Source organism: Mustela erminea, chromosome 16 (assembly GCF_009829155.1).
Source record: "Mustela erminea isolate mMusErm1 chromosome 16, mMusErm1.Pri, whole genome shotgun sequence".
NCBI classification, from domain to species: domain Eukaryota; kingdom Metazoa; phylum Chordata; class Mammalia; order Carnivora; family Mustelidae; genus Mustela; species Mustela erminea.
In genome coordinates this window covers 51,240,464-51,256,558 of record NC_045629.1, presented here as the reverse complement: position 1 = coordinate 51,256,558, position 16,095 = coordinate 51,240,464, and the positions used below count along the sequence as shown (strand labels likewise).

The 16,095-nt window shown below is 42.1% G+C and overlaps 1 protein-coding gene across 1 annotated transcript; it reads right to left on the bottom strand.

Annotated features, from left to right (window-relative positions):
- Positions 1 to 3,320: 3,320 nt before the first annotated feature.
- On the bottom strand, positions 3,321 to 14,233 carry CTHRC1 (collagen triple helix repeat containing 1). The gene is made up of 4 exons (XM_032316677.1): positions 13,877 to 14,233; positions 9,336 to 9,557; positions 7,201 to 7,417; positions 3,321 to 3,861 (listed from the first exon to the last, which is right to left on the bottom strand). The coding sequence occupies exons 1-4, from the start codon at positions 14,141 to 14,143 to the stop codon at positions 3,719 to 3,721; spliced, it is 849 nt and encodes a 282-aa protein (XP_032172568.1). The 5' UTR covers positions 14,144 to 14,233; the 3' UTR covers positions 3,321 to 3,718.
- Between the last annotated feature and the right edge of the window lie 1,862 nt (positions 14,234 to 16,095).

Below are 16,095 nucleotides of genomic sequence, written 5' to 3'. Positions count from 1 at the left end.
AGACTCAACTAACCTGTACCTAGACCCTTGGCCCACAAAAACCATGAGATAAATAAATTTGTGTTGTCTAAATCTACTAAATTAGTTATGCAGTCAACAGAAAGCTAGTACAGAAAACTAGGTCTCCTCTTCCAATTCAGTGGAACTATTTTTGTCTCCCCTGGTGGAAGCATTCCCTTCTTGGATACCAAGATCTCCAAACCAGCAGTTCAAAGTTGCCAGGACAGAAAGCAAAAAGTCTACAAAAGTCTACAAAAAAAGCAAAATGGTATAATAGTGAGAGAAGCCACTCTCACTTCCACTGCTTATATTCTGGTTACAGGAGAGATGACAGCTTGTGATTTCTGATCCAAGCACACACTGCATCCTATAAGGCAAAACCCTATTCTTCTAGGATGCTGTCTACCAACTGGTACCATAATGAGTCCTCCGTAAGCCATTTCACCTTTCCTTTAGACTTAGCCACTCTCAAATGACAGGGTAAGTAGTAAGACCAGTTAATTCCATGGGGGTGAGCCCCATTGCTACACTTCTGTGTTGTAAAATGAGGTTTCGGGATCTGAAGCAGTGCCGAGTAGAATGCCATGACAGTGGGGTCCATGCATAAGAGTGCTGGCAGAAGTATTATTGGCACGGGGAGGAGGGGCAATCTATATCCAGAATATATGTCTATTTCTATGAGAATGAATCTTTGTCCCTCCGTGGTAGAAGAGGTCCCCTAGGTGTTTGGCTTGTCCTCTCAGGGAATGGTGCCAGTGTTACATGTTCAGTAACACTAACCCAGCCAGCCTTTTAAGGGAAACTCCATATTGTTGAAGAGCCTCCATCCTTGCCGCCAGGGCCTCTTTGCTCATGGCTCCATTGAACTAGCTCTGGAGTGGCTGGAGAAAGGAGCTGACATCAACAGTGTGATATTTTGTCCATCTCACTATTAAAAGCCTGATCTGCAGTGGATGTTCTTTGGTAGGCATTCACGTGGGACCCAGATATCTTCACAGTCTGTGCTGATTTAAAGAGGTCTGAACTAATGTTCTCGTCCCCAGCCAACATGTTCTTAATCCCAGTCCCATTTCTCAAAATTTTACCCATCTTTGTTAACTTCTCTTTTCAACATTATTTCATCCATCCTCCTTCTCACCCACTTTTCCTTTCCAGATTATTCTGAAGCAAATCCCAGACATCATATCACTTTACCTTAAATATTGCAGTACCTCTAAAAGATACACATTATTCAAAAATAACCACATATGGGGTGCTTGCTTGGCTCAGTGGAGCATATGACTCTTGATCCCAGGTTTGTGAATCCAAGCCCCATGTTGGGTGTAGAGATTACAAAATATTTCATTTATTTGAGATAGCGAATGAGAAAGAGAGAGACAGCATGAGTGGGGTAGGGGGACAGAGGGAGAGGGTGAAGCAGGCTCCCTATGTGGGATTTGGTTTTAGGACCCCAGGATTATGACCTGAGCCAAAAACAGAGGCTTAACCCACTGAGCCACCCAGGTGCCCCTTAAAAATAAAATCTTTAAAAAAAAAAAACAAAAAACGGGGCACCTAGGTGTCTCAGTGGGTTAAGCCTCTGCCTTCGGCTCAGGTCATGATCTCAGGGTCCTGGGATCAAGCACCGCATCAGGCTCTCTGCTCAATGGGGAGTCTGCTTCCCCCTCTCTCTCTACCTGCCTCTCTGCCTACTTGTGATCTCTGTCAAGTAAGTAAATAAAATCTTTTTTAAAAGTCCAAAAAATAACAATACCATTATTGTATCTAAAAAGTAATTATTTGATATCATATATCCAATTAATGTCCAAATGTCAACTATCTCACATCCATATAAAGTTCAAATATTGAGATGGCTTGACACAATAGTAAATCTCTTGTCATCCATGTTTTTTCATTCTCTTGTTTTGCAATTTATTTTTGTTGTTGAAGAAACCAAGGTGTCTTTCAAGTTTCCACAGTCTAGATTTGCTGATTATGATTCTGTCGTGTCAATTAACAGGTTCTTCTATCCCCTATATTTCCTAAAGTTTAAGAGTTATATCTGGAAGCGCTATAAAATCCAAGTTTGCTTGTTCCTTGGCAAAACTACTTCTTGGGTGGTGTTAACATCCTTTCATTAAGAGGTACTTAGTCTCTTCCCTCCCTTTTTGGAAAGTTATCAGTCATTGACAGTCATTGCTAGATCCCTTAATTTGTGACGGGTTGAAAATGTGATATTCCAATTCCATCACTCCTCATTTGTTATCTATACCAATACACACTACAAAGTACACACACACTTCCATAAGGAGAAATTTCCCTTCATCCAAAATATGGTCACCCAGAAATACGGTTCATGTTGAGAAAGCAGAATAAATGCTTGTATTTTCTTCTATTTACCAATCTTGAGAGTAACAGGTGGGTTTGCTGGCATCCTCCAAGTTGACCGATGAATTTTATGTTAATGTCATTATGAACTCCTATATTAAAACATATTTGATGTGTTACAAACCATTGCAGTTATTATCTTTATTGATGCTTACATTGTAACGTCCTTGCCAGAGGGAACCAAATCAAGTTGGCTCTTGGATCCTTTTCGGTTATCTTTCATAGCTGCCTTGTTTTCCAAGTATGCCAACACGTTCCAGACTCACACTCTACGTTTCCTATCCCGGAGCTGAAATCCTATCTTTCTTCAAGGAGGCTTAGTTCCTTTTAGAAGGAAATAGAATGTGGAGATCATGTTACTCAATGGGTCATCATTTCTAAGCCTTTTCTAGGTCATTGTTTGTAGGCCAGAAACTAGGAGACATTGTTGTTATTGTTTTATAGTCTTATTTAAGTTAAAGTACTTCAGAAGTTCATATGGATACTCCCAGTTCAAGTCCAGGATTCACTTAACTTTTGTCAGTCTGACACCTGCCCTTCCTTCCTCATGAATTCTTTCTGATCACCTTGGTCAGACGTAACAAAACATCCCTTGAATTGTACCACCCCTCCAACAACTTGTATGTCAATCTACATATTGATCTTCGATTTATTGTTATTTTTGTATATATCTTATCCTCTCTACCAAATCCTAAACAATTTAAGGACAGAATTCCTCTTTTTATTCTTTGTTAAAAATAACACCTTTTTATTCTTTGTTAAAGATAAAATTCCTAAAGTGCTAATGAATTTCTTGACATGTAAATACCTCTTTTTTCTTGATATTCTTCAAAATATGGAACAGTACTATACATGCACTAACATTTTATATATGATCGTTAAATGACCCCAACTTTTCAGAAAGAAAGTACTAAGAATGCTAATTTTAGTGGCAATTAGGTTAACATATTGAAGTTGTTTGAAATAAGTTTTATTTCACAGATATAAAATAGTTCTCAACATTTACAACTTGTACAAAGACTGATATGGTAGCCTTCCTGTTTCAAAAAACGCTATCCTAAGAGAACAGGAAAAGTTAAAGACCACAATGACATTCCAAATTACAGGTTCAGGGAATGGGGACTATGAAGAAGGTATTCTAATCAACTACAAAATCCTGAAACCATTTCTGATGGAAGGAAAATGAATAATACTGGATTTTCCAAACAGTGTGAGATTACACTTTGGTCTGAGACACGTTTATCTTCGTTTCTTCTTCAGATGTATACATAAAAATGATATAAAAATGCCACTAAAATGAACCCTTTAAAGTTTTAATTAAAAAAGAGGTAGGGAATGAAAATTAGAGGATTTATTTGGGCAGTTCTTCAATAATGATGCGAGATACTGAATTCCATCCAGTGGAGGCGTCCCCTTTCGGGTAATCTGAACAGGTCCCGACCCAGATGGCAACATCCACTAGTCCAGCTCCGATTCCTTCACAGAGCCCTTCCACTGCAGAACAGAGAGGAAAGTTACACCCTTCTTTAGAACAAAAAGCAAAAATCTTCATCTAAATGTTATTACCCTAGCAAGGTAGCTAACAAATCTATTGAACGCACAGTGAATCAAAAATTCTAACACTTAATAAGGACTTCATAAAGATAAGTTCTCTCCTTCTTACCACGTAAGTATTTTTTAAAAAATGTATACCTATCCATCCGATGATATAAGCTGAACAGGCAGTTTTCTCACAGGTTTTAGCCATAAAACCAGAATCTGTTTAGTTACCAGAAGTTACTGTTCAGGTGACTAGAAACAAAAAATAAAGGCAGTTTCTTTAACTGCCTTAAATGGAAGAAGCCCACACTTTTGAAAGCCATGACTTTTGGGGGCCCCTGGATGGCTCAGTGAGTTAAGCCTCTACCTTTGGCTTGGGTCACGATCCCAGGGTCCTGGGATCAAGCCCCGCATTGGGCTCTCTGCTCAGCAGGGAGCCTGCTTCCCCCGCTCTCTCTGCCTGCCTCTCTGGCTGCTTATGATCTCTCTCTGTCGAATAAATAAATAAAATCTTTTTTTTTTTAAATAAATAAAATCTTTAAAAAAAAAGCCATGAAATTTTATTTGATATGCAGGTCTTTTTGATATGTAAGCCTTTTCCAACACTTACCTATACACTTGTAAATACAAAATACAAAAGAAGGACTTTTGTAACATTAAAAGAAATTCTAGCATAATCATTATACCAGCCCTTCAGTCTAGAAATCCCATTTTACGTGGAATTTCCTCACAGTGAACAAACCAAACACTGCTTTTCCTCAATGTTCTGATGCTTTATTAATATACAACTTTTCTCAGGGTCTCTGGTCCATATTCTAATGTACAACTTGCATTCCATCTTACTGCGGTCCTTCTATATTTAAAAAAAAAAATCCCTCAATGGTCATTTTAAGAAACAAAAAGATATGTGTCTGTGTAAGGAGGAAAAGGAACCCAAGGTTGCCAGATTGTTTCAGAAAATGAGTTCTGATTAGAAGTAGTGAGGGATGCCATCATGTAACCGGTCAGGTTTCCCATTTGGTAGGTTAGTACATTCCAACTGAGCCTCAGGGATGTAGGTCTGAAGCGATCTTCTTCCTTGAGCTCACACGTCAATGAATCTAAGGTAAGTCCCTCAGAATCCAGGGATTCGACTGTGGTTCGGGGCCCTTTCAAAGCTGGGAGAACAAAGCAGTATGATCACAGTCCCGCTTAATCTAGGGCCACACTGGGTGAAAATGTCCAGAAATACTCATGTTCTCCCAAGTTCGGCACACCCATGGCCTAGAAACTTGTTCACCACACATACAGGACGTAAGACAAATTTGAGTCTACCCCTAGTCTCACATGAGGAGGGTCAGTTGGTCACTTCATGGTTTTGAACCTGTGAAATAATGTTTTTTGAATGAATGAGCATATTTACTGGGATAAGGTAGTATTGCAACTTAATAAGCACCCGAAATATGTTGGATTAGGGGGTTCTAGACCTGTTCCCTTTCTAGCCCCAGGTAACAAGGTGACATTTAAATGTTTTTCAAACTCCCATGGGCATATCCAAGGCTTTAAGTCATCCTTGATGTACTAAGTGTAGTGTATCTCCTTTCTCTCAGGAAAGAGTATCTGTGTGCAAGGGAAAGTGATTTCATTATGGAGGTAACCTCCTACCATCTTAATACAAAAACTGTTATAAATACCAAATTACTTCTGACATTCCACCCTAGTGATCACACCAAATAATTTCCACACTGTGGTTAGGAGCTGCTATGTTAAATAATTTATAAAACATATGCATGTATAGGTCACAGTTCCTGAGCCTAAAGGCTTAAATTATAGCAAGATATTAACACAAACACCTTAAAGGTAATACAATAGAAAGCTAGTTGCTCATCCCAACTACACATATCCTGTACCTACTATGTAGTATATAATGTAATACATATTATGTCTATGTATATAATATATATATATATATATATATATACTATGTATATATACTAAACATATATCACTTCCTAATCAAATTCTGATTTTCTATCTAGGTTTTTCTTATTGCAGGGACTGCTTCTCAGATGGAAAACATATCCTTTCCAGCACAAGTATCTAAGGACTTGGTGATGAAACTTTTTAACTTGATCAAAGAGTGAGCTGGGGAGACAAGAGAGCAGGCAAGGAGCTGGTTTCTGCTTGCCAGAACACTGATTGTACTGTCCTGCCTAACACACTTTATTTCCCTGGACCTTTTCTATGTGCCAAGAGAGGGGGTTCAAATATCTTCTTTATATCTCAAGGAGAGTGTGGGGATTTGAGGAAGAATGCAGAAGGGATGGCCATGATTTCTCAGGAATAAATGTGCTATGTTAATTTTTGGGTTCAGTATCTGACTTGGGTCCCCAAAGCATGCTGAAATAGAACTGTTCTGATTAATAGGGAGGGACCTCTTCTCTTCCCTCTGTCATTGCTACGTACAAGGTTAGTGAGACATCCCTGCAAGACATGAGGGGAATGAAGCCAGTGATATATACATCTTGTGACTCTCCCAGCGTGGACCATCACGGTGTGCTATCCCACTGCAACTCAAGAAACCAAAATGGCTGGCAGCCAAATACAGTGGTGTGTCTGAGTGATGACATTAACAGAAACCCCTCCCCCCTCTATTTCTTGGTATCTTCCAAACGTTCTTTAATGAACCTTAAAATCAAATAGAACAAACTAATAATGTTTTTTTCTTATAGCTTAATGACCACTGGTTTAAATGATTGTCCTTTCTCTTACATTAGGCAGAAACAAAGAATGCACTATAGAAATGTTCTCTTTTACAAATTCAGCAGACAGTATCTATCCTTTTAAAGGACGAGGCAGAGAAATGATTACCTTACCAAGTGGACCTCAAGCCGGGTTGAGCATTAGAAATTCCAGTACCTTGGCTGCATCTAGCCCCATGAAGTCAGACTCCTTAGAAGGGCGGGTGGGGATTTAAGTGCCGAGTTGGAAACCACTGCTCTGTGGCATTATGGGCTGTTCTACCATTTCATCTAATTCAGTGATTTTCAACTTTGGGGGTCTTTAAAAAAATACAGTCTTAGACCCAGAGATTCTGACACAGTTGGTCAGAGATGGGACGTAGGCATCTGCGTATTTTTTTTAAAGATCTATTTCAGGGAATTCTGAAATGCAACCGGGAGGAAGAGTTAGGTGCTGAAAACTTGCTATCGGTCTCTTTATCACAGGCTGGTGAGCTAACATGATAGCGGGTTCCAAACCAGTCTTCCGTCTCTAAAGACGTCAGGCACACCCTGCAGTCGCTATTCTACGTACCAGAAGAAGTACGATGAATATTAATTGTTGAATTGAGTTCAGGGCTTCCTTGGTCCAAATAAATGATGGCTTCGATGGGAAGAGGTCCAGAACATTCAGCTCCATTGAACGTGAAATACCAACGCTGACAGCACGCACTTCTGCATTTTAACCGAAGGGAGCCACTGAACAAAACTCTTAGAGCGCTGTTTGAGCGCATTTTTGTAAATGTACACTCCTATCATAAACACAGAAATAGGGTGTAATTAGCATTTTCAATTTCCATTTACAAGATGCTTTCAAGTTGTAGTGTGACCATTACTCCACTTTTCCTTTTCCTCAAACTACATTTTAAAAAGCTTAACTTTTACAGAAGGAGAGAGAGAAGAGACTCCGATGTTAGGAACTCTAAGAAAATTAAATCATGGCATTCTTAGAATTCTTCACGCCACTGAAGGTATCTTTTAGTTTTACTCAAAACAGCTGGTCTTCAGTATTTTAAGCCAAACTGGTCTATATATCTACTTTTCTTTTTCCACTCCAAAACTATTTCCTGGGTCCTACGTGCTGGACTTTACAGTTACCACAGTAAATGAAACAGAATCTGCCTTCATGGTCCTTACATTCTAGACTATATATTTATTCTTGACTGGTCTCTTTTCGACCAATAGCAAAAAGTATCAGAGATAAAGCATAGGTGGAGGTTTTAGTCTTTACTTATAATGACATAATTAGAAGACCCCGGTTTTTTTTTTCTCTAATGGCTCTTTGCAAAATTCATCTCTCTACTGGCTCAAGTTCTACTATCTTTTACCTTCGGAAAGCACCGAAACTCATTCTGACCGCTCCTAAAAGAAACTTAAAAACATATTAATAATTCAGAGTCATTTTAGAGAGAACTCAGCAACTTCTGATGAACTATAAATAAGTAACCAGTCTGTCAATGTCAGGTGTTTAAAGAAGCAGGTAACATTTTGACACATTTTAACAAAATGCTTTTTAAGAAGTCACATAGGAAAACGAAGCCTGCAGTAATACTAGTACACAAAAAAATCAAATCAGGGCGGTCTCATGCAATTTCATAGATAATCAAGCAGCCCGTAAAAAGCTGAGATTAGGAGCATCTCAGAGTGGGGCGCCTGGGTGGCTCAGTGGGTTAAGCCGCTGCCTTCGGCTCAGGTCATGATCTCGCGTCCCGGGATCGAGTCTCACATCGGGCTCTCTGCTCAGCAGGGAGCCTGCTTCCTCCTCTCTCTCCCTCTGCCTGCTTCTCTGCCTACTTGTGATCTCTGTCTGTCAAATAAATAAATAAAATCTTTAAAAAAAAAAAAAAAAAAAAAAAAAGGAGCATCTCAGAGTTTTGTGAAAGTAAAATCTCTTCTACTTGCATTTGCCTGGTGGTAGGAGTGGTTAATATCAAGGAATAACGTAATGCTGAATAATAATAATAATAATATATACATGGAACCATCTACAACTGGTCCAACAAAAGAAGAAAGAGGCTTAGGAATAGCCCCAGCTTCTTCAGTTCTGTGCCATCCCAGTCACCTTGCCTTGCTTTCGAAGCAAACACTCATTAAAGTGACTGAATCATTAATCAAAATGTTGCAGAAAAATTTTAAAGGCTCGCTGTAGGACATGTCTGGACCATTCCACTTTTCTTAAGCTTAGCAATTTTAAGCCTCATGGGCTACCCAGAATGACAAATACCAACAGACTTTCCACTTGGAGGTAATTCCTATCACATGCTTAGTTTCTTGGAAATTTCTTCCCACCCTTATGCTTGGGACCACAGCCGAATTTCTTACACTAATTCAAAGTTAAGTTCACTTTTAAACAAGACTGGAAAGTTGCTTACTGCCCAATACAGACTTATGCTCTCCTTTTTTGTTTGCATTTTTAAAAAAGGAGTAAGTTATTTTAGATATTATTAGGGTTAAAATAACATGGTGATTTATCTTAGAAATACCTTTATAAAATTAACTCTGAAATGTTATCATTTTTATTCATTAATTCTAACTTAGCTACAGGGTCCCTACTCCTTAATTTTGTAAAAAAGTCTTTCAGCAAAAATAAAATAAAATCTTCAATTCATACTCAACTGAGAAAACTCAAAGGCTTTTCTTCAACTTTAAAATAATTCAGACTTTACTTACCGCAATTTTCCCAAGATCTATGCCATAATTGAGTGAACTCCATGAACACTGTTTGTAGTTCGGTGTCCAGGACTCCTCAAAGCTTTCCCTCAAGCATTCGCCTTTTTCTCCTTTGAATCCATCCCGACCTGGGATCCCAGGGGTACCAGGAATGCCATTGGCCCCAGGGTTTCCATCTCGCCCAGGCACCCCTGCTGGTCCTTGTAAGCACATTCCATTATACTACAACAGACAAAGGAAAAGGGGAAAACCCCTCACCGCTCAAGATTCAAAGACTTGATGATTAGAACTGCATTTTTTTAAAAGATTTATTTTATTTATTTTAGGGGGGGGAGAGAGACAGCAGGGGGAAGGGCAGAGAGAGAGGGAGACAAGCAGACTCCCTGCTGATCATGGAGCCTAACACACGACTCCGCTCAGGCTCAACTGGGGACTACACTGGGGGTCAATGGGGAGGGGGCTCAATCCCAGGACCCTGAGATCATGACAGGAGCTGAAACCAAGAGTTGGTCGCTTAACCAAGTGAGCCACCCCTGGACCCCAGACTTGCATTTATTTGGAGCCCTTGGAGTCAAGAAGCTCTTCATACCACTTGCTTATGTTCTAGATGAGTTTATATAGAGAACTGATTTTAAAGTTATTTCTAAAATACTGAGATTTCTTTCTATTGCACAGACTGCTCACACACACACACACAGAGAAATCAAAGAAGACAAAATGTTTTCATTTGCCTGCTTTTTTCCTACTGCTTATTAAAAGCATACATAATTCTTAAATTGCTGTATACCAGGGTGAACATAATTAGATATACTGCTTTTTTCTTCTAACCCTGTATGTTGTAAAGGACTGTAGAGTATCATAATGATACTTCTAAACATTTTATGCAAACATTGCACTATTTGGAGATGCTTAGGTTATTTCTATTTTTTCTATCATTAGTATTATTGTAATGAAAATTTTCACCCATATAGCGATGTCTTTTGAATTATTTCCCTAAGACATAGTCCTAGGGATATATTTATCAAAAAAATCTTAGCTAAGAATTCTCTTACACCAGCAATGTCTTTGAATTGGATTGCACATCTCTTGCTTCTATTTTTATGTGAAGGAAGTGTCATTAGACTAAAACTTCTGGCCTCCAACCTCACTTCTCCTTAGGAGCTAACGGCCTGGTCACAGATAACCTTCAACAGGGGGCAATAATCTGTCAAACCTCTTAAGTGCCCGGATTCTCTCTGGTCTTGGTGGGCAGGCAGCAAGAGTATCAAGTAGAAGTTAAGAGCATAGATACTCTGGACTTTAATTTATTAGTTATGTGAGATAAGGCAACTTGCTCAACATTTCAGTGCCTGTTCCCTTACCTGTAAAAGAGGGAAAATGATGAAGATTCTTATGTGGTAGGATTCATGTGAGATTTAAGTGAGGTCTTATATGAAACTGTGCTTGGAGCAGCGTGGGGCACACAGTGAACATTGCCCATGTCGGCCATGATGATTCTTACTATTCTCCCAAGACCATGTGAGGCCATGACCCTGGGCAAGTGTGTCTACTCCCTTGGGTGGAACTTAACCAGCGTCTAGACCCAGGAAAGACAGCATTAGGAAACCTGTCGGCCAGCACACACACAGAAGCCACGCACACCAATACAGTGGAGTAATTAGTAAAGGTAACATTTTATCTCTAATTCCCTTGTCTATTCTGGAATGGGCCCAACCCCAAATGCAATCGACTTAAGTTTTTACTTTAACATTCCCCTATTGGTGTAACTTGTACTATTATTCTGTATAATGAGACTGTCCAATGAGAACAAAAAAAAAATCCAAGATTCCTTATATATGAAAATTACTTCTGGACTTAGACATGGTCATATTATAAAATCCAGTGATGCTGGTGCCTGGGAAGGATGCTCATATATATAAGGTTTCCCAATCAATTTCTTGTTACATCACCAGTTTCACTTGTGTTTTGATAAATGATTTTTGTCATGACTTTGGCCACTACTATTTTCCTGGTGTAAAAAAGGCACTATTTATTTATTTATTGCCAAAGAAATAGTAAGAAAAGTATTTAACAAAATGCAAATGTATTTAACAAAATTTGAAGACAAATTAAAGTATAAAATATGCTAAAGCAGTTTGGTTTATTCTAGTTTACTTTTCATTTTAGTAATCTCACTCGCTTTCACTAGCAGATACATGTTTAGACATAGCTTTCAAGTGGGAAGGGGGAAACAACAAAACGTCTGATCTTTTTTCATTATTATTCCCCCTAAGACAAGATGACACACAAAGTTTTATTTTTCTGTATATCACCAGTTCTCAATCACAGACGATTTTGTCCCCCAGGGTGTACTTAGCAAATATCTGGGGGCATTTTTGGTTGTCACAACTTGGGAGGGGAGGGTATTACTGGCATCTAATGTGGATAGGGACCACAGGTGCTGCTAAACCTCATACAATGTGGAGGACAGTCTCCACAACAAAGAATTATCTAGCCCCAAATGTCAGTAGTGCCAAGGTTGAGAGTGTTTATTCAGGTTTTTATCTAAAAATTGCATTTCAATGACCACATAATTTTACAGAATTTGGTTCCACGCATATTACATCTGTCTTCTTTCACTTTAAAAATGCTAACCTTGGGGCGCCTGGGTGGCTCAGTGGGTTAAGCCTCTGCCTTTGGCTCAGGTCACGATCTCCGGGTCCTGGGATCGGGTCCTGTGATCGAGCCCCGCATCAGGCTCTCTGCTCAGCAGGAAGCCTGCTTCTCCCTTTCTCTCTGCCTATGTGTGATCTCACTCTCTTTCAAATAAATTAATAAAATATTTTAAAAATTAAAATTAAAATGCTAACTTAGCACAGGCTTAGTACTAGGTGGGTGTTCTACGAATGTCTGTAGACTGAACTCCTGTTTCTTTCACTGGCCACCAGGGGGCAGAGCGTGCTGGAAGCTTGAAAGGAACGCTTTGAAAGCTCCTGTACAAAGACGTTGCTTTATAGCATCTGTTGAAACCTTCTCAACGACCACATGAACATTTTTTTTTTTTTCTCTCCAGCAAAACCAAATCCAATCTACAGGATGCACCTGAGCTTGGCTGTACAATAAGCTTTTCCAAGCTGGGCGAGAGTTGTGGGTAACCACAGGTACTGCAAATCCGTGGAGGAAAAGAAAAAATTGCTAGCTTTATGGAGAAAAGGGGTATTTTGTGTAACATAATTATGAATGCATAAAATGCAAACTGCACATGAACCCCAGCCATTTGGTACAGTTTTAGACAATTTGGACACCTAAAATAGAACTGTAGCCCTGAACACATTGTCTGCTTTGTGGCACAAAATTACATAGCACATCACCAAAATGTGCAGTGTGCAATGGCAGGAATTTTTTTCCAGAGTTTTTGAATCTGGCATAGAACTAGCTGCCAGGGAGTTTGGTTCATTAGCTCAGTTTCTAATGGCAGCTTAACAAACCCGAAACTTTTTTTTTTTTTTTTAATCAAAACAATGTCCCCCTCCCCTTAGGTCCTGCAATGCTTGTAAGTGATATTTGTCTGCAACTAAGATTGGCCTAAGGACTGACGTTTATTATGTGCCAAGGAATATGGTAGTTGTGAAAGGACAGCTCTTGACACAGAACAGAGGACTGCTCTGCCCTCCACTGGGTTTGTTGATTTTGGAGGGAAGGAGCTTTAAGCAAACAGACCTTCCCATAGATTAGCCCTCAGAAAGCACTTGGGGTATTCATCTGCTCTTCTGAGAACTGTCTTCTCCCTTAGCTCCACTGTGATCCTCCTGCTGGGTGGCCACAGGCTGAGGACCCAGGGTGTCTGGAAGGATGGACTGTCCATCTGTCTATAAACAGAACAGTGAAATGGGTCCTGGGAGGGTTAGTGCAGGGTCTTTTCATTTTCCCCTTCTGGCCTTGATCCCTGTGAACCATTCCTGTCCTGGGCTGTGGTCGTCCAACAAAGTAAATTGCAGTCCACACTTCCTAGGAAGATGACCCAACATGACTCACAGGGTTCAAGTTACAAAGAGTTGGACGGATGCTCTGTGAGGGTTGTTATTCTCTCCTGCAGGCAGACGTGGCCACCAGCCCCAACAGAGGACACATCTCAGGGCTCTGGCCCAGGCCCACCCAGGAGATCAGCTCCAGGGTCTCCTAGACAGCTCCCAGGCCCACCTTCTAACCTACTGGAGCTCCTCATTCTCCTCTCATTGCCGCCCTAAACCCTCCGTCTTCCCAGGGTGTTGGGGGCGGGGAGGGGGGGCGACGGCTCTCAGAGGCCAGAAATTATTGGGCCACTCCCTGTATTCTGGGGCGTCCCACCCGACCCACGTCGCATCTCCGCTCCACCATTTGGTTCTCCACGTCCCCACCGCTCGCCTCGCCCGGGTCCTGCCTTACACGTGGACTCAGACAAAGCGGGCCAGCCGGGCGCACGCACGACCACGGACGCAGCCGTACAGACCACCCCCCACCCCGCCAGCCCGACCGCGTCCTCCCCGCGTGGCCCGCGGCTCTGTTCCCGCCGCCGGACTCACCAGGTCCACCACCTCCCTCTGCCGCAGCAGCGCCTTTTGCTTCCCTTTCGGGAGCTCGGAGGCGCTCGACGGCGCCCGCAGCTGCAGCAGCAAAAGCAGCAGGAGCCCGAGGAACGGCTGCGCGGAGGCGGCGGCGGGGCCGTGGGGGCGCATGGCGCGCGGTGGCCCCGGGGCGCGCGGAGCAGGAGCAGGAGCAGGAGGAGGCGCGGAGCTCGGACGTGACCAGAGTCTGGCCCCGCCGCGCTCCGAGGCCGCCGCGGGCTGCATCAATGCCCCTTTCACCCGCGGGCCTCCCTCCCCCTCTCCCTCCCGCCCCTCTGGACGCCGGAGTTTCCATCCAGTAATAGGCGGGAACCCCCACCCCGAGCCCGACACTGGGCGGGCGGACAGCCGGGCCCGCCCCCTCCGGCGTCGCCGCCGCCGGGACCCTTGCAGAGAAGCTGCGTGCGGAGTCAGGGGGAGGGGCGGGGTGGCGGCGGTGGGAGGTCGCAGGTGGAGGCTTCCGGGCGGGAGCGGAGCTAGCACCGCCTAAATGAACACCGAGAGGCACGTGCCTTTGCTGGGGTCCAGGAACCGCCTCCAGGCAAGCAATTTTTTCCGAGATGGCATTTGGGGGCGCAGCAGGGGTAAGGGAGGAACCATAGGTATCATAGGATTCTCCCAGGGGCCCGTGACCCAAATGATAAGAACCGATGTTCCTTAAACCAAAGAGCAGACTCGCCAATACATAGAACAAACTGGTGGTTGCCGAAGGGGAGGTGGGGGGTGGATGGGTGAAATAGATAAAGGGGATTAGGAGATACAAACTTCCGGTTATGAAAAAAATCAAGGAGGTGGAAAGTACAGCATAGGAAATACAGTGGATACTATTGTAATAACTTTGTATGGTGACGGATGGTGATTACACTTACTGTGAGCACTGAGTAACGTACATAGTTGTCGAAGCCATATGCTGTGCACCAGAAACTAATATAACATTTTATGTTAATTATACTTCAATAAATATTTGTTTAAGAAACATTAAAAATTTTAGTAGGGAAGGAAAAAAATGAAACAAGATGGGATGGGGATAAACCATAAGAGACTCTTAATCTCACAAAACAAACTGAGGGGTGCAGGGGGAGGGAGAGGGTGGTTGGGTTATCCACACTGGGGAGGGTATGTGCTATGGTGAGTGCTGTGAAGTGTGTAAACCTGGAGATTCACAGACCTGTACCCCTGGGGCTAATAATACAGTCTATGTTAATAAAAAATTAAAAATTAAAAAAAATACATTCAAAATTTTAAAGAACTGATGTTTCCTAAGCACTAACACTCACTAAGCACCAGGAACCTCACAAAGTTTTTTTTGTTATTGTTGTTGTTGTTGTTTTTGTTTTTTTGATTTTTTGACAGACAGAGATTACAAGAGGCAGGCAGAGAGAGGAAGGGAAGCAGGCTCCCCGCAGAGCAGAGAGCCTGATGCGGGCTGGATCCCAGGGCCCTGAGATCATGACCTGAGCTGAAGGCAGAGGCTTAACCCACTGATTCACCCAGGCGCCCCCCACACAAAGTCTTTTATACATCCTCTCTGTCTTCTGGGCAATCCTATGGGGTTTAATACCTCCTCTATTTGCCCCGTTCACAGATGAGGAAACTGAGGTTCAGAGAGGTTAAGCAACACCAAGGTTCTCTTTAGAGACCCATCCAGTTTCCTGGAAGTTATAGTAAACCCAACTGATGGATATTAGAGAAGAGGAACAGTCTGGCAGGGGAGCATGCCAGAGCATTTGGAGGAATGCTCCCTCCCCGGTCACTACCTAACTATAAGTAAATTTCATCCCTGTTTGTCAGAAGCAGCAAAAATCCAGTGGGCTCTAAAGCCAGGACGGGCCACCTAATTTGCAGGGCTCATGCAAAATGAAAATGCAGGGCCCTTTGTTAAAAAAAAAAATTAAGAATTTCAGGATAGTATTAACAGAACTATACACCAAGCATGGGATTCTTTTAAGCATAGCCACACAGGTCACTCACCCATGAAACAGCCCTGTGTAAAGCAGAACAAGGTCCCAGCCCGTGCCTTTATGTGCCAAAGCACTGCGGTGGCAGCAGTCTACAGGTTGGAGAGGAGGGTAGGGCAACCCCCAGAGAGTATCCAAGCACAACTCCGGAGGCTGTTACCCTCCCAGGGACTTTGAATGGTCCTTCTCCGTGTAAATTTGGGGTCCAGATTGGAGTTT